This window comes from Fistularia commersonii, chromosome 7 (genome assembly GCF_037954325.1).
Source record: "Fistularia commersonii isolate RoL2024-O1a breed Wild chromosome 7, RoL_Fcom_v1.0, whole genome shotgun sequence".
Classification (NCBI taxonomy): domain Eukaryota; kingdom Metazoa; phylum Chordata; class Actinopteri; order Syngnathiformes; family Fistulariidae; genus Fistularia; species Fistularia commersonii.
The window spans coordinates 19,729,196-19,756,087 of NC_141290.1; the positions used below are offsets into that span (position 1 = coordinate 19,729,196).

Sequence of the window (26,892 nt, forward strand, 5' to 3'; positions counted from 1 at the left end):
TTGAGGGGCTGTAACCACAGGAACACATATCTGTTTGGACACACACTTGATTTAAATGAAAAACGTTTCAAAGGTCAATGGAGAGACACTAACCTCTGCATCAATTGCTTTCAGATCTTCATCATTGAAACCCAAACTGAAGACAAAAGCAACAGAAAAAATATGATGGACAATGATAGAAAAGTTGAAATTTGATTATAATTCAACATATAAACAGAAATATAGACAGTAAGAATCAAAATATATGGGGTAAATTGATTAATTATTAATCAACAATGCCAATATGAAAAAGAAAAAAACACATCCGAAGAACTGAACTTATAAACAGTCCGTAATTTTTGATGAAAATCAAGGATCCTCATCCCTTCCTGACCTTTTATAAATCTCGAGAAGCTGCTCCAACTGGGACTCTATAAGGGCCAGACCGTCCATCATGCCGAGTCCCGTTATTTCCTGGAACAAAAAAAACAAAACTGAAGGGGGATAGCTGTCATTCCCACTTTTCCACTGGATCAGGAGGTTGTACAGTGATCACAAGTTTTGATAATCCACTGGCCGAGGCAGTGAAGAAGTATGACAATACATATCACATGTAGCAACGCATATAAAAATGTAAATGGCTTGGAAATCTTCAAAAGAGGTAGCCTTAATGTTGTGCACAGAAACAGCTTGGTTTGCAAAAGACGTCTACATTGCTAAGGCAAAAATATAATGTGCAAAGAAAATGGTGACCGTTTGATGTTGTTGCCGACCACTGTTGCTGCTTCAGTCAGATTCTCACATTGCTCGGTCCTCATTACATGATGCAGTGGGCTGATTTTAAAAAGACTTCCCAGGTTTTCCACACTTGTGTTTTTTTACAAAGTATGAAATCCTGTCATAGCCAGAATGAACTTTGCTCTTGTTCTTACCACCTCCAGAAAACAAACACATTTCTTGCTTTTTGCTGTGTAAAGATCTAAACACACACCACACACCACATAAAAACTGACAGACAGTGAGACCATGTAAAATCATAAATCACACTCACCTCCTCACTCAGCAGGGTTATATCTGGTATAGGTGAAAGCAACCTGAGGAGAAACCAAAGGTTGAGTTAACAAAAAATGGAGAAGCAGTTATAATTGTATTATATCAAAGTCTGTGTGGTCGGTTTGCATGTTTTTCCTGCTGACATTATCATACATTTTCTACAGCAGTAATAGCTTGATGTCATTTTAAAAAGTAATGTTTTCCGTTTGCAGTTTTTCAGATCATGATCTATCACCAAAATGTTGGAGGAGACAATGAAAGTGTGGCTAAAACTAGTTGTGAGCAGCTGAATATGCTTCAGGTTTGTGAAATTGTCGGAAGAAAAATCCTAAATAACCTAAAGTAAGAGTAGTTACAAAGACACATTAACAACTACATCAAATGCATGACTGAGAATATTCACATTCAAGGTAACCCACTAGCTATACTATTTGTGAAAATCTGCATTTCACAAACCATCAAGTTTGCAGCAACTGTTTGGACTAAGATGTCTGCTAACTATCAAATAGGAAAAGAAATCTGACACCCAAATTAATTGAACTGAGTAGAAACGCCAGAGTAGCTTCTGCAGAGTCGAACCAAATTAATGAAGTTGGCTAAAACTTGCTGAGTAATGGCAAGGTGACACGCTGAGAAACAACTATATTACGGGGCATCATAATACAACTTTATACTCTATACAACTTCAGATATTATGGGGCAAACTTGATCAAAAGTAAGTTTTCCAATAAACTCAGGGTTAACCCTTGAACACTAACGTTAAAATAAGTAACACCATCACTAATGTTGGGGTATATTTTACCCAATACAATATCCTGGATAAAATACAGTTGTCATCAATTTATAGATGGGCCAATGGGAGGAGGGGAACAAACATAAAATTAATAACATCAGTGAGCAGCCTGAAGCAACCCAAGGACCCATTAAACTCAGACAATGGCAACACAATGAAAATCACATGACAAGATCTGTGTGGGTGACATTCGTGTTCTGTGTGGGTGACATTCGTGTTCTGGGGTTAAGCAGATATCCCTTTAGTATTCTTGGTCCAAAGACTCATAGTCATTCCAATGTATTGCTCATTGTCCCTGGCGTGATCCATTGTGGAAGAGATCAGTATTTGTAACACTTACACCAACTGTTCATGAATAATGGACACTTACTGTCTGTTCGCAAACATTGGAAGCAGGTCTTTTGTGCGTTTGGTTATTATCTGCAATCCAGCCTTGATATCGGCAGGACTCAAGCTCTACAACCAAAAAAAAAAAGAACATGTCAATAAAAGACCTGTACCTGAGCTCAAAGAATAGAAACAGTTGTTCTCTTTCCCAGGGTAGTGAGAACAAAATTACACATTTATATTCTCACATTCCTGGTTTGGGATGTCTTGCAGCTTGTTCTTGATACATCATCTAGGCAGAACTGTTCCTTCATGTACAGTCTAAAAATGATTAAGTGAAATTTAAATCCGGACTGGTTAATGCTAAAAACCAGTAGGGTCGTCATTACCGTTTTTACAGTGATGCATAAGGTTGGATCAGTAGCGGTGAAGAAGTATGAAAACCTATATGACACAACCAGTAAGGCACATAAAGACATGCAAACGGATAGTAATTCTTGGCAAAAGATAGCCCCAATGTTGCGTGGAGGAAAGAATGTCTGTCCCAAAAGATAGGGATTCTTTCTTGTCAAATTTTCATTGTCAGAGTGGTGACCCTAGGAGGAGGAAATCAATCCCAGCACCACACATCCTGTTGCAGCAGCTGGACACTTGCATAAAAAGTATGAAACAACTATCAACAAGACTGTTTAACCCTCTGGCACTGTAACCGTGCTATAGCTATATTGTTGTACCTTCTATCAGACTACCACAATACTTAGTGTGTGTGACATGTGTTGCGGGCCCTCGGGGACTTCAGCAGTGGTTTTACACTCCATTGCCAGAACAAACTGTTCTTCTTCTTGACATATCCAGAAAATGAACAAATGTATCCTTTTTTGGTGGAGCATGTGGAGGCATTAAGTCAGGACACCAGTCAATACAAAACCTTTCAGACACAAATATCACGGGGTGCTTCCATAATACTCACCGTTAGATGCAGGTCACTGATTTCCTTTTCTGTTAAACCAGAGCTTCAACACACAGAATGAATACAATAAATGAAGTTCAATCAAGATAACTACTATATAGACATCGTTTTGGTTGTCTATATAGTGGTATATCAAAATTGTGTTTGTTTGTTTGCGACACCAAGGAATGTCCAAAGCTTAAAAAATGTTGATCATTGTATTTTCAGCCAATCAAATGTGGATCTACAGATCAGTGGCTGCTTAAACTTTGCCTACAATGCAGTTCCAGAATAGTTTCTGTTTCCAACCCAGTTGCCCGAGCTGATGCAGATCACTTGTGGGGAAGAATTGAACCACAGATGATCTAAACGTCATTAAATATGTCTGTAAGATGCAGCTTGACAAAGTATGAAACCATTTCAATAACAAAGTTTTTTAAAACAGATAAGCAAGTCCTCTCTTTCGGTAAATGATTTAATTATTATCTAAGCATTATATAGTGTTAAGATTGAGTCCTCACATCTGGGGCTGAAGACCCTCTGGAATTAAGGATCTGAAGAACTTTAGCTGTTTTAGAAATGTATGTAAAAAATGTTGATATTACTGAGTCAAAAGTTGAAAGAAGTCGAGTTTTCAACGGTTTTATTTTCTGATTCTTAAGTGGGAAGGGGGACGATTGGATATTGGAGTCTTTTGGGTGACTTTCAGTGGAAACTGGGAAATCAGTTGCCGTATTGCTTCAGCGCTTCCTTACCTTTCATACATAGCACGAATCTCTTTTGACAGATCAATCACCATTTGAGATCCTGCCATTTCATCCAAAACAATGGTATTTGGTGGACTCCTGGTAAAAAAGACAATGTTTTTTGAAAGATGTAACAGGTGAGAAAGGCATGATTATGAGAAACATGAGAACTGAATAATAGAAACTGAGTGCTTGGTGGAGTTGAGATGGTTTCTGACCTTGAGAGCCCTGCAGGAGGGTGAGACTCAACAACTGAAAACACAATAATAGGAAAAACCAGCAGTTACTGTTGATAGTGTTGGGAATATGTGAGTTAATTCAGTCAAATGTATTTGATTAATTTGTTATCCTAATAACTTGAGTCAAATAACAGCTTTGAACAGGAAGAATTTAAATATCCAATCATTATTCAGAAATATTATAATCAATTTTAAACAATTACAGTAGGTTACATGACTAACATTGTTCTGAAAGGTCTTTATGTAAAGAACATTAACTGCCTTTTTCAAATCGATTCCTGAAATGTATACATTTGGTAAAGAGACTATAATTTAACATCTGCAGTTCTCACAAAGTGTGAATTATTTTCTTTGAGAAAGGCTAAAGAAATGAGAATCAACTATGGTGCATGAATTCCTGGGTGAAAACGTATAATATGCCTTTACTAAGTTGTCTATATTCTCTACAAAAAGCAGCTCCCATAGTTGCAAAAACAAAACTACCAAATTTTGCTCTTGTGTGAGAGACACATCTAGAAAGGCGTATCAAGACATGCAAGTGACCAGTAGGTCTTGGAAAGTGGTAGCCTGAATTTTATGCAGAGGAGAGCATTTGATGCAAAAGATGGCAATATTTGTGCAACAAATATGCAGAGACCAAAGGGCATGCGCAGATAAAGAAAAGTGACAGTAGATTCCCCCAATGTGACAAATGGACATATATAGACTTCCCAAGTAATGCACTTCTGTTTCTTGATAAATATGAGATTTTCTTGGCAAGAAATAACTTTGCAGTTGTTTTTTAAGCCCAAGGAGCAAGAACGAAGCAGCAAATTTAGAGGCCGTTAACATGAAGTCAAATCGAGCACAAATTTGCTTGCTTGCTTTGGAATTGAGGTAGTGAGCTTGCTGAGGAAACGTGTCTTCTTCACTGATGTGGTTAAAGTCATTTAGGTTATTGTTAAACAGTCTCTTGAACAGACAAAACACATAGCAGACAATTCTTCCTAAATGTGTTAACCTGAGTTTGAGAACTGCAACCTGAACATGCATTTTTACCAACTGTTCCTCTATGGTCTATGCATCCTTTCCGTGATTTATTTTTATATTTTATGGCAAGGACGGAACAAATCTCCTCTCACACTTTTGTGACAGAACATAAAAATGTTAGAGGCCTTGAAAGATAAATAGGTGGAATTCAGTGGTATACTGAATAACCTTTGAGATATTTCATGTGTGATTGGGTAGAATTTCCTTCCATAGACGATAACAAAGAGGGAGAGTGACCACATTAGGAAAGCCTTGATGTTTTTGGTCAAATTTAACTCACAACAATCATGGTGTTCTTTCAGAGTACATTATTTTCAGTCAAAATCATCAAGTTGTACTCCATTTATTCACATTATTGCTATTTTTCTTTTTTCTTTTATGTTACAGTTGAGGCAAAGCCCAGTGGAAATCTAGTACATTTGATTTCTTACCATTTCCTCTCAACAGGACAAAGGCTGTGAAATAAAAAAAGGAAAAAATGTAAATTTTGCAGAAGAAAAATACACAAAATTTCCTGTGAAAAAAAGGATAACGGATAAAAGGAGAGGTAAACAACACAGATAAGGGTCCTCACCAGTAATCAGGACTGATATGGGCTTCCTCATCTCCACAGTCATGTTCTTCAATTGGAGGATCCAGAATGCTGGTTCTCCCAGAGTGGGCCTCATATAGCACATTTGTTTGTTCATCTAATCACCTTAATCGCCTTTATCCCAACTGAATACTATTCCCCAAAGCGGCATAATTTGCTGTTATCATATCAAAGTGTTTTGCTGAAGGCTGTTTGATCTGCTTCATCATATTCTGAAGATTATCATATTACAATAAATTAATGGAAATTTATCACTAAAATTTAAATGGCTGGAAGGCTATGAATTAAAAGATCTAATTGATGTTGTAACTGACTTTTGCAAACACTGAAAATTTGAACCCCTCCCTTATCTCATTGTAAAAAAAATTGTCTAGGGGACCAGAAAAGACATTGGTAAGTTTTACTGGTCTTTAATTTTTATGTGATATATGTGATGTATTTAGAGTACTTAATTATAGGGAATTATTAATTATGATTAGTGGTAGGACTAATAATGAAAAATATTGAGTTATTATGTCAATAGTTGTGAAAGGGAGGTGAAAGTGAGAGCAGGGAGTAAGCGGAGGAAAATTTGGAGAGGTGTATATGCATATCTATGCATGTGGGCTCATCAGATAACTTCATGTAGGACTTGAGACTCTCATTCTGCTGAGGAGAGTCTTGGGTTTGAGGTTACCAAGTGTCCGACCACAATGTAAACAGCCTGGTCAAGTTCTGTATCCCTATCCTGTGTTATCTGACAGTTTTTCCAGAGCCTCCTCAAGGCCAATTGAAAATTTTTCTCTATGACCTAAAATCTCTCCTCACCTGCAAAGATGAGCTGCAGCCTTTTATGACTCGCAGGTCAGCCATGCCTACAAGGCGTTATTCTGCTGCTTGAAGGTCTACTTCGCTACCCCTGTCCAATCAAAGCATCTCAGGTCAACACCATAGTACGCACTGCTGGAGAAAGACCACAGCTGGGGAAAGAAACCTTCTCAAAAGGAGGTTCTGAACATGGACCACTCAGGTTTCAGGTCCTCCCATAGAAAGTGAAGAATGTCCCCCAGAATTCAACCAGGCTACTCCATTCACAACATTCACAAGTCAATCAACCAAAAATTTGAATGTCACAGACATGTCAATTGGACTTCCTTGCAACCAGATTCAACTCCTTCAATCCAAAGACAGAACTATAAAAACAACCATTAAGCTTTGACTTAAGGTGTTCTGGTACAACGTAAACTTCCGAGCAACCTTGTTCTCAAACATGGTGCTTGTAACCAGCAGTTATAGCTGTGCCTTGCACGGCTCTCCAGTAACTAACCATGATTCAGGTTTTTATCGAGTAGATGGCTCCTCTCAAATACCCACCTCCATGTTTTGCCACATAGGCATTGTCGTCTTCAAGCAAAAACATGGAGTCACTAGTTGGTGCTCTTAGTAGGATACCCTCCCAATTGTTTGGCAGATAAACAGAAAACTAACTCAGTGATCTCCTTGTTACTGGAGGTATTCGGAAGGTTCCACGTGGAAGCCACTATCACATTGGCCCTGGTACATGGCAAGGACTCTACATTGTTTGTGTAGGGTGTACCATTTATAAGCCTCCTAGATGAAGAATGAGTGAGTGAATGGCTGTTTGTCTCTACAGTATATTGACTGGCGAGCAGTCCAGGGTGTTCCCTACCTCTCACCCAATGAAAGCAGGGATAGGCTCCAGCATCCCCTGTGATCCTGAGGGGAGGATAAACGGCAGAGGATGGATAGATGGACGGATTTTTGGAAGTGTGTGGTGCTTAACACCTGGTTTGTGTCCAACAGGGTGGGTCGCTATCAACTTCTGTTTCTGCAAGAGTTCTCCGTTTTTTCCCTAAGTCGAAAAACATTGTATATCTTTATGTGTGGACATGGCGATGCTTCCAGGGTGTATCCCGCCTCCCGCCCATTGACACCTCTGATAGGCTCCAGCCCTTCGCAACCCCGATTTGAGGATATGATATACATAATGAACGATTGAATATTGGAAGTGTAAATATAATACAGTGGGGCAAAAAAGTATTTAGTCAGCCACCAATTGTGCAAGTCCTCCCACTTAAACGGATGATGGAGGCCTGTCATTTTCATCATAGGTACACTCCAACTATGAGAGACAGAATGTGAAAAGAAAATCCAGAAAATCACATCATCTGATTTTTATAGAATTTATTTGAAAATAATGGTGGAAAATAAGTATTTTGTCATCTACAAGCAAGCAATATTTCTGGCTCTCACTGACCTGTGACTTCTTTTGTAAGAGGTGCCTTAGTCCCCCACACGTTTTGTATTAATGGCACCTGTTGGAACTGTTATCAGTATAAAAGACACATGTCCACAACCTCAAACAGTCACACTCCAAACTCCACCATGGCCAAGACCAAAGAGCTGTCAAAGGACACCAGAAACAAAATTGTAGACCTGCACCAGGCTGGGAAGACAACTGTGGGAGCAATTATTAGAAAATGGAAGAGATACAAGACCACTGATAATCTTCCTTGATCTGTGGCTGCACGCAAGCTCTCACCCCATGGGGTCAAAATGATCACAAGAACGGTGAGCAAAATCCCCGAACCACACGGGGGGACCTAGTGAATGACCTGCAGAGAGCTGGGACCAAAGTAACAAAGGCTACCATCAGTAACACACCATGCCGCCAGGGACTTAAATCCTGCAGTGCCAGACGTGTCCCCCTGCTTAAGCCAGTACATGTCCAGGTTCGTCTGAAGTTTGCTAGAGAGCATTTGGATGATCCAGAAGAGTATTGGGAGAATGTCCTATGGTCAGATTAAACCAAAAAAGAACTTTTTGGTAAAAACTCAACTTGTTGTGAAGGGATGCTGTGTTGCATCCAAATAATACCATACCTACTGTGAAGCATGGGCGTAGGAACATCATGCTTTGGGGCTGTTTTTCTGCAAAGGGACCAGGATGACTGATCTGTGTAAAGGATAGAATGAATGGAGCCATGTATTGTGAGATTTTGAGTGAAAACCTCCTTCCATCAGCAAGGGCATTGAAGATGACACCGGCCGGGCAACAAAGGAGTGGCTTCGAAAGAAGCATTTCAAGGTCCTGGAGTGGCCCTTGTGAAGACTTACAGAAAACATTTGACCTCTGTCATTGCCATCAAAGGGTATACAACAAAGAATTTAATTTTGTTCTTTTGTTCTTGACCAAATACTTATTTTCCACCATAATTTGCAAATAAATTCTTTAAAAATCAGATCATGTGATTTTCTGGATTTTTTTTTTCGCATTCTGTCTCCTATTGTTGAAGTGAACCTAAGATGAAAATTACAGGCCTCTCTCATCTTTTTATGTGGGAGAACTTGCACAATTGCTGGCCGACTAAATACTTTTTTTTACCCCATTGTATATTCAATTTGATTGAAATGATTGAATGGCTGATATGCAATGACACTTTTCAAATTGCCAACAGACTGGAGGGTAATTACATTTAAATAACAGAACAGATGGGAGAAATGACTTTGAAAATTACACTTTTGAAATTTTGAAAATAAAGTTTTAGTATCAGTTCTTCGCATAGATACCAAGAATTTACCATTATGAATGATATTTATAATAATTCCCAAATCATAATGTTTGCAGCAACTGTTTGCATTCAGATGTCAACTAGCCATCAATGAGGAAAAGACATCTGGCATTCAAGTTTGACTTCAAGTTTGACTTGTCCTTTTTTCCAGTTAACTCAGTGGACAACATTGCATTTGCTGGAACGCAAAACCTCCTATCTGAAAAAAAACACTTTTTTCAGGAAATGATCATTTGATTATAGTATGGTCTTTGTTAAAGATATTTAAGAGTATTCTATTGTTCACAGACTCTGTTTCTATGTTATAATTTAAGAATACATAGCATGTATTTTCACCACTAACAATGCAAATAAGTGTTTTTTTTCCTAATTTTTCCTGCTTCATTGTGCACGTAGGAGTTTTGTTATGTGACATTTATGTCAAAAGAAAGGGTGGGATTATCTTGCAGACAGACTGAAAATGTGGAGCCATCCCATTTCTCACCATTCAATGCAAAAGCCCAAAATCGAAAAATTTGCAGATAGGAGGTTTTGCATTCCAGCCATCAATTGGCTTTGTGTAATTTGTCAGTTTCACAGCCTGAACTTAGTATAGGCAAAGCATATTTTGCCTGCACTACACTGAATACAAAAAGTTTGGTGCCTGTTCATCAATCTGATTAATATTAACTGAACATCAACCCAGCCACTGATCAATACTGAAATGATGAATATGAACTTTGAGGACAGTTTCACCAATGGCTCAATGATTGGCACTTTCACTTGAGAATCTAGTGGTCAGTAGTCGCCGGCGCTAACTCGTAATCAATCTGTACTGCCTCTCCATAGAGGAAACAGTTGACCTGGGTCACATGATGTATCTGATCCTTGGTACAATGAATATTCATCAGCCTCAGAGATCATTCCAGGCAAAAATTGTCAGAGGTGCAGTCAGTGGAATACTGCAATTTGCCCACAATGACATCGCTGGTGAGAGGAATGAGACCAACTGTATGTGATGAACTCATCATGCAGAACCAATGAACTGAAATTTTTTGAATCCAGTCAGTTGGGAACCTCAGCCATGACACAATGGCGAGTTTTGGGTGATTCTGGAATCTTCACCCTAGGCTGTTGGTCATACTGGATTTTCAAGGTTCAATAAGGTGAAGTACATCATTTCTAAATCGTTGGCACTCCAATTTGTGTTTAATGTGCTGCTCCTGGATTTGGCTTAGTGGATCCTCAGAAGCCTTATATACTTTACATTGATGTTCTTTGGCGTTCTTTGTCAATAACAAGAGGACCAGCTTCACGTTACACCCAATGCAAGCAGAGGACTATCTCGTACTTTAAGTCGCTACCAGTCACCCACCAGTTGAAATTTTTGGCCCTAAAGTTGTCAGTAACTGAAAAGTTTTCTGATTATCTCTATGGGAATTACTTCACTGTGGTACTGACAGTAACACACTGATATAGATCTTGACTATTGTGAAACTTCCAGCAGCAAGTTACAGATGGCTTGCGGCATTGTCTATTTTTTCCATTCAAGCTTTTGTACAGATCTGAAAAATGAAACATTGATGCAGACAGGCTGTCCTTGAAGACCCCTTGGCAAACTGTTTGACGCCTCCAAATCGCGGACGGAGAACAGATTTGTCGTTTCACTCGATACGATCTCTCTGACCCAGGCAATATGGGTGCAGTGAATCAAACTGAAGTTCAAGCCATTTGTGAGAGGTAGTTTGTCAACATTGACAACCTTTATGTCCATGGTAGCACTGCTGTGGTTGAAATGCTCACCTTCACAAGAGCTGTACCTGATAGTTATCAGAAAGAGGATCAGTGTGGAGGGTTGTCGTCATCCCTCATTTGACTTGTGGCCAAGTTAGCAAATATTTCCCACAATTCTTGTTGCTCATGTTACCCGTGAAGTGACAGCATCCCGCCAGTAAATTGCAGTGTATCCACATCAATGCGATTTTCAACCAGTCAAATTAAGAAAAACAAATGATCCCCAAATGTCCAGGAAGAGAAAAGTTGATGCAGATGTCTTTTGTGTTATGCGGCAGTGTCGCTTATCGAAGAGCTCAGTGTACCACATAAAATTGGTTCGAGGACAGTAAGCATAACAAGAATCATACATAAGGTGCACCAGGTTATAAGGTGCATGGCCGATTTTTGAGAAAATGTAAGGATTTTGAGTGCGCCTTATCGTGCGAAAAATACATCAGCAATGTAGTTAGTGTTTACGGGTTTGTGTATTGACAGACAAATCTGCAAGGCTGTGCAGCCATTTGTTTTCGTAAATTCTACATCTATCACAAATGTTGTTAGCAATTCTTGGTTGTACTTATTGTGTTTAATGCCCCTCACGATTGTGCCAAAAAGGTGACAAAAGATAATGTCATAACCAGTGTTGGATGATATTTTTCTTTATTGAATTGGATGGTTTGATCACTGATTGCTGGAGTAATGTGGATTTCTTGACATGACAATATAAAAGGATTTATGTAGTAACCATAATATTTTTACATCTATGCAAATTTATATGTAACATTTTGGATTTGAATGAGTAATACATTCAGAGTTTTTTTAACATTAAGAAGTAGTTCCATTTATTTTATATTACATTTGTTTAAATTTTGTTATATTTTTACTGTTACCGTCACATGTGGCCCTTGTTGAAGGAGCAGCAGCAGACAGGGTAAAAAAAAAAAGGTGTTGTGGCGTACGCTAAGGGGCGTGGCCTCTCAGCCCATGGGACTAGGGGCTGGGGGTTGTGGTTTAAGCCGGGTATATATTCGATCTCGGGAGTTCAATGTTTTTGTTGGTATTTGGGGAATTAAAGTAAGAACTTGTTTGTCTCTGCAATCTCTCCTTCTCACACCACATTGGTGACACCGTTCGGGACATATCTGACTCGGACCGAGTGTGGGACCAAGTCAACCCAACTCCCACAGCCGCCCGTTCTTGCTCCCAGAGTTCTGCCAGAGCAACACGGCTTTTCCGGACGCTTTTCCACCTACGTGGAATTGTATCGGACAGCGTCAGGTACTTCCTCATCGTCACTGCGTTGTACAAGTGGTCCACATGGCAAGTTTTGCAGCTGTAAGGGGACTCACCACGTCACGACAAATACGCCACCCTCAAATAGCTTCTGCTCAGGAGGTACAGTCTGTCTGCCGTGGAATGGGCGGGCAGACTCTTGTCCCTGTCCCGTTTGGGCAATGGGACCACCGTGGACTTGATGGACAACATGCTGTTGCTGCATAGATTGGACAACAGAGGTTTCCTTCTCCCGCACATCTTCCTGCACCAGCTTCCACCTCTGGTGTGTGCAGTCTTGGCTAAATCCTGGTATCTGGCCACCGGTTTGTGCCAGGGTGTCAGTGTCCTGCCTGCTACCAGGCAGCTATCCATCCAGAGTGTGACGTCGGAGTACCCGCAGACAGTGCCTGGGAACATGGATCCAGCTGCAGTGGCCGGAGTGACCGTCCAGAGGCGATCAAGTGGCAGCCGTGGATGCCAGCGGACACACTGAGCTGCTATTTATCAGGGACTCCAGGTTAGGAAGATGATTTCTGGTGGACTCTGGCTCGCAGAGGAGCCTGCTCCCTCCAAAGCGAGCAGACATACAGGCCAGAGGCAGCGGCCCGCAGCTGAACGCTGTTAACGGTTTGTCAATTGTGACATGGTGTCTGGGGATTATGAGGCGGTCCAACAGCCCAAGGCTGATGCAGGTTAAACAATGTCAGTGCGAACAACCGCTACCTCGTGCCCACATTCAGGATTTCTCTGTGTGGCTGTTGGGTGTGACCATCTTTTCCATGGTGGACCTGGTGTGCGGTTATCACCAGGTGCCTGTGCGTGCGAATGACGTGCCCAAGACAGTGGTGATCACCCCATTTTGTTTTTTTGAGTTTCTGCGCATGCGTTTTGGATTGAGCTGCCAGACCTTCCAGAGGCTCATGGGCTTGGAGCTGCACGACATTACATTTGTGTTTGTCTATGTAAACGACATTCTGGTGGCCAACCCATCAGCTGACGAGTACCTTGAGGGCCTGACACAGGTTTGCCGTTGTTTAGACGACTATGACCTCATAGTCAACCAGTTCAGACTGCCAGTAATTGACTTCTGCGGTCCTGTTGCCTTCAAAGGTGCAAGTGGTAGCTTTTCGTGGCCCGGCCTCGGTCAAGGTGTTGCAGGAGTTTTTGAACATAAGTTTCTTCGTTTCTTCCCTCACGCTTCCCACCTCCTTCGGTTGTTTTATGGGGCTTTGCGGTCCGAACAGGCAAAGGATACGGTCGACTGTACTCTGGAATGGCCTCGGGCTTTTGATAGGGCAAAGCACGTCCTGGCAGCCGCAGTTTCCATAGCATTGACGACCGATGCGTCTGACATTGCTGTTGGAGCCATGATGAAACAGTGGGTAATGAATGCATAGTGTTGTGCACTGTTCTACTCAAGCCTCCCATGGGGCATCATTTGTGGTGTGGTGAGTGGAGCTAGAATTAGTTAATAATAATAATTATCTGTGTTGATTATTAAATGCAGCCTCAGGGCGATACGGGCTGGTGTCTCTCTGAGCCTGGATAAATGCAGTGCGTTGCTTCAGGAAGGGCATCCGGCATAAAACTTTTGCCATAACCAAACATAATAGCTAGATCATACTGGATCGGTTGAGGCCCAGGTTAGCAATGACCGCCATTGATACTGATGATCGGGAACCAATTGAAACTGGGCCACTGTTGGTCAAAGAAGGAGAGGAGGAAGGAGTGTCTGGAAGTAGAGAGAGGAGAGGAAATGCAAAAGACTGGGACTGAGAGTAAGGACTTTGAATATTGTGACTGTGACAGGAAAAGGTAAAGAATTGGTTGACATGATGCAGAAGGTGTCACGGGGGCGGACTCGGGCAGGGAACCACACCTTCGAGGCAGGAGTCAGGGTTGAAGCGCTTTATTTAGGTATCCAGACAGGTTGGGTGTCGCTGGCAATTCCCTGGCCCCGAGACAGAGTCACACAGGGCTGGGTCTCACCAGGACGGGCCCCAGGCTGGGTGGAGGCAGGACGGGATCTCGGAAGGGGTCAAGGCAGGGTAGGGGTCCGGTCCGGTCCGGGCCGGGCCGGGCCGGGCAGGGCAGGGCAGGGCAGGGCCAATCCCCCAGCGCCAAGCAGAGCGTGCCGATGCCCTTTATAGGGCTCTTGATTAGCGGCCGCTGCTGCAGCCGGCGCCGATTATGAATTGAGCCCAGCCGTGTCTCCTCTTGGCTGCCGAGAGGAGATACTGACAGAAGGAAAGTGGATATACTGTGTGTCCAGGAGACCAGGTGGAAAGGTAGTAAGGCTGGAAGCTTAGGAGCAGGCTTTAATTTGTACTATCATGGTGCTGACAAGAAGAGAAATGGAGTAGGAGTTATCTTGAAGGAAGAGTTTATCAGGAATGTCAGATAGACTTATGAGTCTGAAACTGGAATTTGAAGGTACGATGCTCAATGTTGTTCATGGCTGTGCCCTGCAGATGGGATGTGAGTTAGACATATATCGTGTAGAGAAGGAGACATGTTCTGGAATGAGTTAGATCAGGGGTGTCAAACTCATTTCTTATCGCGGGCCACATACAGCCTAGGTAGATGTCAAGTGGGCCAGAACATTAAAATAATAGCATATTCAACAATAAATAACCAAAATATCATATCTTTCCTCCGTTTTGGTGTAAAGAAGTACAAGGACATTAGAAAATCTTGGAATTTAATGACCAATCCCTTTACAAAACATTTCATTAAACACCTCATATTTCCTTAGACAAAAGTGCAATTTACTTCCATCATTCACATGTATGCATTGCAATCATGTGATCATGAGCTCCCACTGATCATACAAAGGCACAAAACTTTAACAAGTAATTGGTATTGAAAAATATAGTAATGCACTTTAAGATTAAATGAGACTTATAAAGAAAGGGATTTTTAAACCATTTACACATGTGCATATAAAATCTAAATTGAATCCCTGCCTACACCCTCCAAACTAAAAAGGGTGCTATTAAATGTGTAAGGATTGGAGTATTCACCTGTCCTGTAAATGTGTAAACGTCATCCATGAAACATGCATACTCATACAATACATACTGAAAATGTATGGAGTTGCATGAACAGTAGAATTCCATCATACTAGTTTGTAGTGAAGCTGGTGACTTAACTTTAAATTGCACATATTCGCTAGCATATTCGCTAGCAGTTAGCTAGCTGGCTTTTACCGCTGCTTCACTGATTTCTCGGCTATGGGTGAAAGTGGACGCTGTTTCCTCAGACCAGCCAGCAATTCGTTGATCTTATCTCTTCTCAGTTGTCTTTACAAGCTGTCACATTTTTCGCTCTGATAAGTCTCGTAGCGGCGCCGTATATTCCTAAAATACCGAAACTTGTTGCGAACACGCTAAGCACAAAGGTTGACGTAGTCAATTTTTCTCTGAAAATTCTACACTTTTTAACTACTTTTCTCTGTTTTGATAACGACATTTTGGCTAATGAGGGCGTAGCGGGGAGGTAGAGAACAGGATAGAAACAACGTCATAACAAGCAACAGGTGGTGCATTGATAACGTCTGCTGATTGGTCCGTCTCAGTGATGCGGATTGTCGTCTACTCTGACCAAAATAATGCGCCTCCTAGCGGAAAATTCTTGAATTGCACTTAATTAAAAAAAATAAATCCTTGTCTTTTAAGCATTTTTTCACTTTCAAATTATCCTGCGGGCCTGGTCGAATTGTTTAACACCCCTGAGTTAGATGAAGCTATGCAGAATATCCCCAGAGATGAGAGTGGAAATTGGTGCAGACTTCAATGGGCATGTGGGTGAAGGCAATAGAGGGGATGAAGAAGTGATGGACAGATTTGGTACACAGAATAGGAGCGCAGAGGGGCAGATGGTGGTAGTTTTTGCAAAAAGGATGGAAATGGCTCTAGTGAACACTTTTTTCCAGAAAAGACAGGAACATAAGGCAACATATAAGAGCGGAGGTAGGAGCATGCAGGTAGATTATATCTTGTATAGACAAGGTAACCTAAAAGAGAAACAGTGACTGCAAAGTAGTTGTAGGTGAGGGTGTAGGCAGACAGCATGGGATGGTGGTTTGTGGGATGACTGTTCTTTGCACCGCCTTTGTCCTCTTGATCTTTCTTGTCACCAAAGTGGTGGAAGCTGAAAAGGGAGGAGTGTTGTATGGTTTTCAGGGAGGAGTTGAGAAAGATTCTGGGTGCCCAGGGAGGGCTTCCAGATGACTGGACAACTACAGCTAATGTGATCAGGGAGACAGGTAGGAGAGTACTTGGTGTATCGTCAGGAAGGAAAGTAGATAAGGAGACTTAGTGATGGATTGAGGAAACAGAGAAAGTGGTTAGCAAAGAGAAATGGGACACTGAAGGGACTGAAGAGGACAGATAGGAATACAGGGAGATACATTGTAAGGTAAAGATAGAGGTAGAAAAGGCAAAACAAACGGAGTACAATGAATCGCTCAGTTGGACAGTAAGGAGGGAGAGAATGATTTATGCAGGTTGGCAAAACAGAGAGAGATGGAAAGGATGTACAGCAGGTCCAGGTGACTAAGGATACATGTTGTGTTTGTTGTGGCATGCTGTGCCACTCCAGGTTTCCTCATACAATACCAGAGTTCCTCCCTAGGCACCTCGTCATACGCTTTTTCTAGGTCTGCAAAATCATGATGCAGCTCCCTCTGGCCTTCTCTGTGCTTTTCTGTTAGCATTCTCAAAGCAAACACTGCTTCTGGAGTACACTTTCTAGGCACGAAGCCATACTGCAGACAAAATCACACAAACTCAATATGGTCAGGGTAAGGAAAAAAAATCTGGTCTGATGAGCTTATCTAATAACCCTAACCCTCAGTGTAACCCTAAGTGTTTAGGGAAAGGAGGGACTTGTAAATTTAAGGCCTTAAATATCAAAAGATGTGAAAAAACTTTCTGAAAGTAGCCTCGAAAAGTAAAGAAAATTTTCACAACAGTGATTCTACACAATATATGCCAAAGTCATTGAATTCCAGCTGCAGGATTCATAGATATAGGCCATAGTAGGGCAAACGTGTTTATCCAGCCAAGCAAGAGCGTTTTTGATCAACTTGTAAATAACTTTCAAATTCTTAAGAGCTTGTGTCTAAAGCTGAACTATGTTGAATTGGAAGTGATTCTACACAAAATATGTCCAAACCACTGAAATCTGACTGCAAGATTCAAAGATGTAGGCCTCAGAGGGCCAAATATGTTTATCTCGCTGAGTTGAAGCATTTTGGACAAACTTGTAAATCACTTCGGAATTCTTAAGAGCTGGTGTCTGGCGATGATGTGTGTTGAATAGGACGTGAATCTATAGAATATCTTTCAAAACTGCTGAAATCCTGCCTTGAGTTTCAAAGATATGGGGTTTCATGAGCCAAAATTGTTTATCTTGTCAAGTTGGAGCTTTTTGACCATCTTGTAAATAACGTTGGATTTCTCGAGAGCTGGTGCCCAAAGTTGAAATATGTTGAAAAGGACTTGATTCTACACAATATAGATCTAAATAACAAAAATCCAGACTCAAGTCTAAACGATTTAGCCATGTTGGGTAAAAAGTGTTCATCTCATCAAGTTGAAGCATTTTGAAGCAACTTTTAAATGAACTTCGGAATTTTTCAGAGTTGGTGTCTGGTGCTGATATATTTCAATAGGATGAGATTTTACACAATACATGCCAAAAATCCAGTGAAATCGCTAAAATCCAGCTGCAGGTTTCGAGCCTGTCCCCATGAACTGCCAAAAGCGTTTATCTCGCCGTGTTGAAGCGTTTTGGACAAACATGTAAATGGCCTTGAAATATGTTGAGTAGGACATGATTCTACACAATATATTTCAAAATCATTGAAATCCAGCCTCAAGTTCAGAGGATATACTCATGTTGGGCCAAAAGTGTTTATCTTGCCGAGTTGAAGCATTATGGACTGGGTATCTTGTAAATAACTTTGGAATTGTTAAGTGCTGGTGTCTGGTGATGATATGTGTTTAATAGGACGTGATTCTACACAGTATATTTCAAAATTTTAAAGATAAAGCCAAGTAGGGCCACAAGTGTTTATCTCGCCAAGTGTAAGTGTTTTGGACCAATTTGTAAATCACTTTGAAATTATCAAGCGCTCGTGTCTGGTGCTGAAAAATGTTGAATCGGACAAGATTCTACACAATATGTTAAAATCACTGAAATCCACTGGCAAGTTTAGGAGATTGACCGTATTTTCCGCACTATAAGGTGCGTCGGATTAAAAGCCGCATGGAATAGGAAGTACTGTAGTGGCTTGGGTTGCATTACGCATCCACTAGATGGAGGTGTGCTAAAGGGAATGTCACCAAAACAATCAGTCAGTCAAACTTTATTAATAGAATACAAACGTTCTGACATCTCCGTTCACTCCTAAAACAAGTTAGTGCATTCACAATGCTCGGTAGCTCTTACTGGTATTTGCGCAGCCTTCTTTAAACACAATTTTCTATTTCCAACCCCATTTGTCACAGTTCAGCTGTGTCACAGATTTTCATAAAACGAAAGCACCAAGAAGGACTGCCTCTAAATTCATTGATGTTAAGTTCGCTGGCTAGTGCTGTTACCTTCATTTGAATAGCGACTGTAGAGATGCTTCTACTTGCTGCTCTCTGTTCAGCAACTGTGGCCAGTTGGAAACTCTGTTTGGTCTTCTTTACTTGGCGCAGGGCATCTTGTTGCTTCCTCCACTTCCGTATCATTGATCCATTAATGTTGAATTCTCTCGCTGCTGCTCTATTCCCGTGTTCTACTGCGTGACTGCTCGCCTTGAGTTTGAACTCTGTGTCGAAAGTGTGTCTCTTGAAAGGTGCAATTTTGGGGTCTTTATACACACACAAGTGGTTTGGTACGGAAATTCCCCTTTACCGTTTTTACTGCTGCTACTTCGACGCTGACCCCTGACTACGGTAGCCATAATTAGCCAATTTTGATAAATAATTCAGGCACATCGGATTATATAGCGCATTGTCGGTTTTTGAGAAAATTAAAGGCTTTTAAGTGGGCCTTAGAGTACGGAAAATAAGGTACTCATATTGGGCCAAAAGTGTTTTTCTTGATGAATTGAAGTGTTTTGGACAACCATGTATACAACTTTGGAATTCCTATTAGTTTTTTATCTGGTGCTAAAATATGTTGAATTGGATGTGATTCTACACAATATATTTCAAAATCACTGAAATCCAGGATATACTCATTTTGGGCCAAAAGTATTTATCTTATTGAGTTGAAGTGTTTTGGAGCAACTTGTAAATAACTGGAATTCTTAAGAGCTTGTGTCTGGTGCCAAAATATGTTGAGTAGCATGTGATTCCTCACAATATCTGTCAAAATCGCTGTAATCCAGTTCTGACTGTAGAAGTTCAAGCGATCTTTGTCTAAAAGTGTTTATCTCAGCAAGTTGAAGCATTTTGGACCAACTTGACATAAATTATGAAGGGTTAGCCATGCTTAATATGCACAATGATATACCAAACTGATCTACCAACACGGTAACCATCATATAACAGAAAATTATGACTACCATCAGTGTTAGCGGAAGTAAGAATGACTCCCTCTTTCAATAACCTATTATCGCCTTTTGAGAAAATCATGGGAAAACCACTCCTGACGCCATGGTCAATGCGTCCTCCATTACTAACAGGCGATTTCAAGAAAGCGCAACATAGCTATCTAAATAATTTGCTAAAATTCTTGTCTCAATGTCTCTCTCTCTCTCTCTCTCTCTCTCTCATACTTTACCTTCTACAGAACCACCCCATACAATCCCGACAGGAGGCTGGGCCCTTATCTAATGACAGGAGCAAAGGAAAGTCGGTAAACCAACCGATTTCGAACCACAACAGGTCATTGCCACCACGAGAACGAGCATCCTCACAGATGGTCAACCCCACTGGAGACATGCCACCAGAGGGAAACCCAGGACCAAGGAGGCGTCCAGATCATCATCCCCAACAAGCCAATGAACAACCAAGATGCCGAGGAAACACCGCAACCATCAAGATCCAGAAGACAAACTCATCTATCAGTCTGATACCAGAAATGAACTCTGTATGATCATTTCGTAATAGTAATGAATGTCTTGTTAAGCATTTGTGCTATGTTCGGTGATAATGCTGTACATTCATTCCTAATAACGCAGCAGAAAACGGAAGCTTTACACAGGCCATGAATAAACTTCACAGTTTGTTGCGGGAACTAACTAGAAATGCAGGACAGGGAAGCATGTGGTTAGATAACTGGCTTAGTGGACTTTTAGACCATTAAGGCCGACAATCAGACAATGGGCTTTGACCATTGGTGATATTATATTAACATTCCTTGTATTGGATGTTGCATAATCACAATAGGAAGGAAACAGTAAACAAAATTGTAGAGTTGGCCATGTTTAATGTGCACGGTGACCCATCAAACAGACCTACATACACAGTAACCATCGTATAACAGAAAATTTGATTTGTCGTTATTTCATGAGAAAACTGTGAGACATTTTTCTGTTGCCATTCTATTTCCTGAGATTCACTGTACTCGTCTACTTCTCTGTGAGACATATCCTCATTTCTGTTCTGTCATTTTCTGTCCTGTGATGCACAATCCCATTGATGCTCTCACAGGCCTGCAACAGCCTTGAAGATAGTTACTGTCTCACATTTCATTTCTATCTGTTTCAACACACGTTTTCTGAGCAAATCAGACTTCTCAATGGCTGTATTGTTTAAACCTTTGTAAAAAGGGGACTCACTATAACCAATAAAGCGGAGTACCACCGGAAGAAAAGCCGGCACAGTCTCTGTCTCTGTTTCTCTCTGCTTCCCGTAGCTACAAACTCTCATAGCTATGATACAATAGGCCTCATCCACCATCGGCTAGGAGATCCGGACCCTGGTCCTGGACCATCCTCAACAACTTGGTATCAGAAGTGGGATCATCAATACTAAAGTAAGGATTGCATATCATTTTATACAGATCAGATCAATATGTAACCTGGCTTGGAGATCTCCATGCTAAAATTGAGAAAACTGAAGAGAGTTGCCTACAGAAAGATACTTTCGCGAGTTACTCGAAGACTTTGCCATATACAGGCCATGTTTAGTGAGCGTTTCCACCAAACAATTTTAGGCGCTGGTTGAGAGTTGCCTACCATAGTTATTGGCAGATGAAAAGCTGCTAAGAGGGAGAAATTACTCCTCGGAGAGTTACTCCAAGCGGTAGATGAGTTCTAAGTATCTTGCTTAACCCAATAGACCAACAACCATGGAACAGGGATAAAACAAAACTGCAAACATAAATGACATTGGATAATTTGCAAAACATTGACTGATGTTCCAAAACATACAGATAAATCATAGGGAGTCACGATTTTACCCCTGCCTCTTCATGCTGAAACTCCAGAACAATATGTGTCAAGAATTTGTAGATCATATTATCCCGACTCATTCTGTAAATTGTGTATATAAACAAACAATGAGGAATGAAGAAGAATGGATCTACCTATTTCCACTTGTGGAATCTTTCACAAATCATCTCATGAATGTGTTGAAAATGATCACAAACCAAAAGAACAAAAAGGTATGTGAAAAATTGAATTATGGGTACATGACAGAATGTGACAGGATATGGTGGAAATGTGCAAGAGTATTTGAATAGAATAAGGGTTCTATACTAGCCCCGGCAATCAGGAAGGACACAGTTAGTCAGAGCGATGATGAGATGGATGAGGAACATATGTGCAGCTATCATGAGCAGCAGAGGGCATCCAAGGCCGAAGAAACTCCATCCAGATCCCCGTGCAGAGGATGAGATGGATGAGTCAGCTGATAAGCAGCAAGACAATTACAAAGCTGGCATATGACAGGAGAGAAAGCAGATGGTATAGGGAGCAGGAGGCTGAACTGTTGGGAAGTTTAATGGGGGAATCTCCAGCTAAAATACCAAAGGAACACCTGTTGTTGTGTAAAGACCATGAAGATCTTTTTTGAGAACTCCATGGCTCTAGACCACCTCTCCCAAAGAATTGCTTTTGAAGGAAAAAATCCAGGAAAAGCAGGAAGTGGATTGTGCTCAAATAACAGACACATAGGCATTTCCTTTTTTGTTGGATGGGGAAAACGTCATGCTGAAACTGCCAGATTTCAATGTAATAATGAACCTGATTCCACGTTGTCCTCATGCAAGGAGACAAGCATCTGAATTTGTTGACCTTCTCAAAAAATCAACACGCTCGCTACATGCAGTTGGGAGGACCACATTTCAGAATGATTGTGACAAAACTACTTCCACACATTCCTGAACCAGAATTAATGGCAGAAATTCAAATGCACGACCCATGTAATGATACCGCAGCAGATTATGTGTGGAACAGACCATATGATCTTAAGGGTTTCTTTGATAATATCAAGGATTTTCTCATGAAACTTTATAGACTTCCAGGATCTTTCTGCGATACACGCATGTTCACAGAAACCAGACAAGGCAGTAGAAGTGTTTGTGCATAGGCTCAGACAGATGTGGGAAAATCAGGTGTTGTGGAAATTTCCTTTCCCTTTTGAGGCTTCCTTCAGTAAGTCGGTGAATGTCAAAGACTGGTCAAAATAGTCTTTGGATATTAATTTAAGGCCTTAAAGGTACAATTCTCACATAGTACAGAGAAATCCACAGGAGAGCACAAGGACTCAACTCTAGGGTGTGTTTTTCTTATACCTTAGCAGGACTGTTGGGCCTTCCTTGAGGATGGGCCCCTGTGTAACCTTCACATGAGATGAGATGAGAACAACTTTATTTATCCTGAAGGAAATTGTTGTGCCAGAGTTTCAAGCAAAAACATAACAGTAATAGATAATAGTAGGAAGGAGGGAGAATAAGAATGTCTTAAGAAGGTCTTAAGTACAAAGATTTGAAGATTCCCTGCGGCTGAGGGAAGAGGAATTAAAAATGGAATTAAAAACATACTCCCCACGGAACCAGCATGATAAGCTTCTAGACCAGGGGTGTCAAACTCATTTCACATTGCGGGCCACATACGGCCTGGGTAGATGTCAAGTGGGCCGGACCATTAAAATTATAGCATACTCAGCTATAAATAACCAAACTATATAATGTCTTTCCTTTCTTTTGGTGTAAAGAAGTACAAGAGCATAAGGAAAATCTTGAAATTGAATGCGCAATCCTTTCACAAAGCATTTCATGAAACACCTCATATTTCCTTAGACAAACATGCAATTTACTTTTGTCATTCATATGTATGCATTGCAACTGATCCCACTGATTGTACAAGGGCACAAAACTTTAACAAGTAATTGGTTTTGAAAAATATAGTCATGCACCATAAGATTAAATAGTAACTAGTCCTAACTAGTCCTTTGTCTAGAATCTAGACAAAGGACTAGTTAGGACCTAAAAGACTGAGGAAAAGCACCTGCATAAAAAGGATGGGCAGTTGGGAGGCAAGCAGATAACAGGTTCGGTCTCCATCAAATTTACGAAGTCTCACAAGAGACTAGAATTCTTTTTTGTTCCACAAGGGGTACCAATTGCTTTTTGTTGAAAGCAGCTCCTGGTACAGAGTAAAGTGGAGAAGAATCAAAATAGAACTTTATAGAAAAATAAAGAACAAAATAATGAATAATAAAAATGGTAGAGATCAAAATAAATGAATAAAAATGGAGTTAAAGGTATGTAAAAATATATTTAACATATATACATGCAGAACTGCTACACATACGAAGAATTATTGTACATGATTACTCTACTGATGGCCAAGGGACGCCGAGTGTCTGATACTCAGAGCGAGGAATTATACAGTCTGATGGCTGCCGGCAGGAATGATTTCCTGTAAGGGCTTGGTGGTGCATTGTGGTGGGATCAATCTGGTCCTGAAAGAACTCCTATACCTCACCAGCACGTCCTGGAGTAAGGCCACAGTGTCCACGATAGACCTTCACCTTGAGAAGGAATTCACCTATCTGATACCACCGTCAGAGGGTCCAGCTTCACTTTGTGCAGTTTTACATTCATGTTCAATCATTGTCAACTTGGCATTAGTCATTAACTAATTAAAACAGTAGTTAATTAAGCCAAATCACTAAAGCCTTATTAAGTGCACTAATGTGCCATGAGAGCGGGAGTGCTTAAGTAGACCAATGTGTCCTCAGTTAAAAAAAAACTATGTGCACGGGCAGCACAGGATGGAGAGCTACAGATAAAAGAGTGGGCATTGCGTATCAAGAACTAGTAAAGAGCGTAATTGTACAGAGATGGATAACAAATCCCGATATGATAAACAAAGACAAACAAGTGGATACTGAGGGTGCTTTAGATAGAGGAGGTGAGTGATGTGAATTTAACAAACTTTAAGTTACAGATCCTGCTTTGAGGAACCAATAAGACATAAGGAGTCAGATCACGACAGGCCAATCCGCGTAAGCAACTAACTGGGAGAAGACCATAACAACTGTCAATGACCAATGAGAAGACGACACCTACAACTGCAAATTTCATTCTTTGTGTTATAAAAACACTGGGTCAGGGAAACATAGTGAGTCAGACATCGTGAACTGACACACACTGTTGCTTGTCAGGTAATAGAGGATCAGACCCAGAGCTCTGTATACCTTATTTTGACTGCTGAATTAAATGCTGATGTAAACCTAATTATCTTCTCCTTTTGCTTCATCAACAAACACGCAGGATCCACCCACACATCGTGGCGAGGTAGAATGGGACAGGATCCAACAAGGGGCTGAGGTGTACCAGATTATGATCTGACCTGCCCAGTGGGAGGAGGGGAGAGGAGCTGTATGCATCCTTTACGTGAGCATACAACAGGTCTAGTGTCCTCTCCTCCCTGTTGGGGCAGTTCACATACTAGGTGAAGTTTGGCAGTGTATTGTCCACGATGACATGATTGAAGTCCCCTGAGATAACGATGAAGGCACTCGGATGCTGCGTCTGCAGGAATGGGTGACATCACGCGCTGAGGACGGGTTAGCGGAGGGAGAAACGTAAACATTCACGATATCATGTGAGAACTCCTGCCGCAAATACTATGGACAGCTAGCAGTTCAATATAAAAGAGGCTCACTATAACCAATAAAATTGAGTCCTGCTGGAAGAAAAGCAGACATTGTCTGTCTCTGTCTCTCTCCGCTCCTCGTAGCTACGAACTAACCTCTGGTACAATAGGCCTCATCCACCGAGGAGATCTGGACCCTGGTACTGGACTGGGTGGATGAGGAGGGCCTCCCGCGGTTCCCAGGCGTCGCCATGAGTACCTCGCCTCACAGCCATCCTCAACAATGTTCATACAAGTTTGACTGCTTCCGGCCACACCATCCTGAATGCTTCTGACCTCAGGAACGAAGCAGGCTTGGACCTGGTCAGTACTTAAATCGGAGACCGCTTGGGAATACCGGTTGTTGTAAGCTCTACACTTAGAAATAACATATTTGTCAACACACTGTTTGAAATGCCATTGTGTGGCATAAGAAAATTACAGCAAGTCATTTGCACATTCACATTTCCACTGGGCATGCCTTTCTTGTGATGACGTTCATTGTACTTACTTTCTGTAAGGACAGCCCTTGTCCCTCATGAAATAAATGTGGGTCACTCCGGCTTTGAAATTATGTGTATGAGCAAAAACAATGTCAAAGAAGCCAAATATTAGTGGACATGAAAGAGTAAAGCTAGTTTTCAGGAGATGGTCCTGTTGAAAGAGAAGAGTGACTGAAAAATTTTGGGAATTCAGGCTGTGAAATAATTGTCGACTGGTTTTGTTGAATGAGAAAGTCACGATATTTAGAGCTGACTCTAAAAGTGGTGTTCACGCAAGTTGGGCGGCTTACAGCCACACCAGCCTGAATGCACCTGATCTTGAAAGATAAAAAGGCTTGATCTGTCAGTACATTGACAGGAGACCGCTTTGGAAAAGCAGGTGTTATTATCTCCTGCCACTTGTGGCTGGCCTAGACAACAGACCCTTAGTTGGATCTCCACCGATGATTCTTCTGCATGTAGAAAGTCAATGGCTGCAAGTCATTTTATTCCATGTACACTTAGGAATGACCTATTTGACAATGCACTCTTTGAAATGCCATCATGTGGCGTAAGAAAAAACAGCAAGTCATTTGCATTGTTCACTTTCCATTAAGCATGCCATTCTTGATATCTGTTGCACTTTTTATTTTCTGTCCAGACGGAATTTGTCCCTCATGCAATGAATATTGGTCAATGAACCTCTGGTGAGTCTGGACATTTGTGTCAACATTAGCTTGCTTTGCTGAATCATGTCAAGTTGGGCTGTGCTGACTCCAGTGGTTGGAGTTTACTTACTGAACCAAGTCGTTTGAGTCCCTCTGCATCCTCGCTGGTGGATTTAGTGATTTGATCTAGCAGAAAGTGATTGCTAACCTGCCAGTCGGTGAGAAGGTGTTTAAGGTCATGTCAAAAATAGTTGTTTTTTTTCATTTAGCCCTTGGTAAAGGTGTGGAAAAAGGTGCCCTGACCAAGCCTTATTATAGGACTTATTATAGCTAAACCCTGCTCC

General features: G+C 41.2%; 1 protein-coding gene across 1 annotated transcript; it reads right to left on the minus strand.

Annotated features, from left to right (window-relative positions):
* Positions 1–201: 201 nt before the first annotated feature.
* Positions 202–12,725, minus strand: LOC147233031 (uncharacterized). The gene is made up of 8 exons (XM_086150284.1): positions 12,433–12,725; positions 12,287–12,366; positions 4,066–4,099; positions 3,857–3,946; positions 3,123–3,165; positions 2,196–2,281; positions 1,031–1,073; positions 202–453 (listed from the first exon to the last, which is right to left on the minus strand). The coding sequence occupies exons 1-8, from the start codon at positions 12,723–12,725 to the stop codon at positions 349–351; spliced, it is 774 nt and encodes a 257-aa protein (XP_086006410.1). The 3' UTR covers positions 202–348.
* Between the last annotated feature and the right edge of the window lie 14,167 nt (positions 12,726–26,892).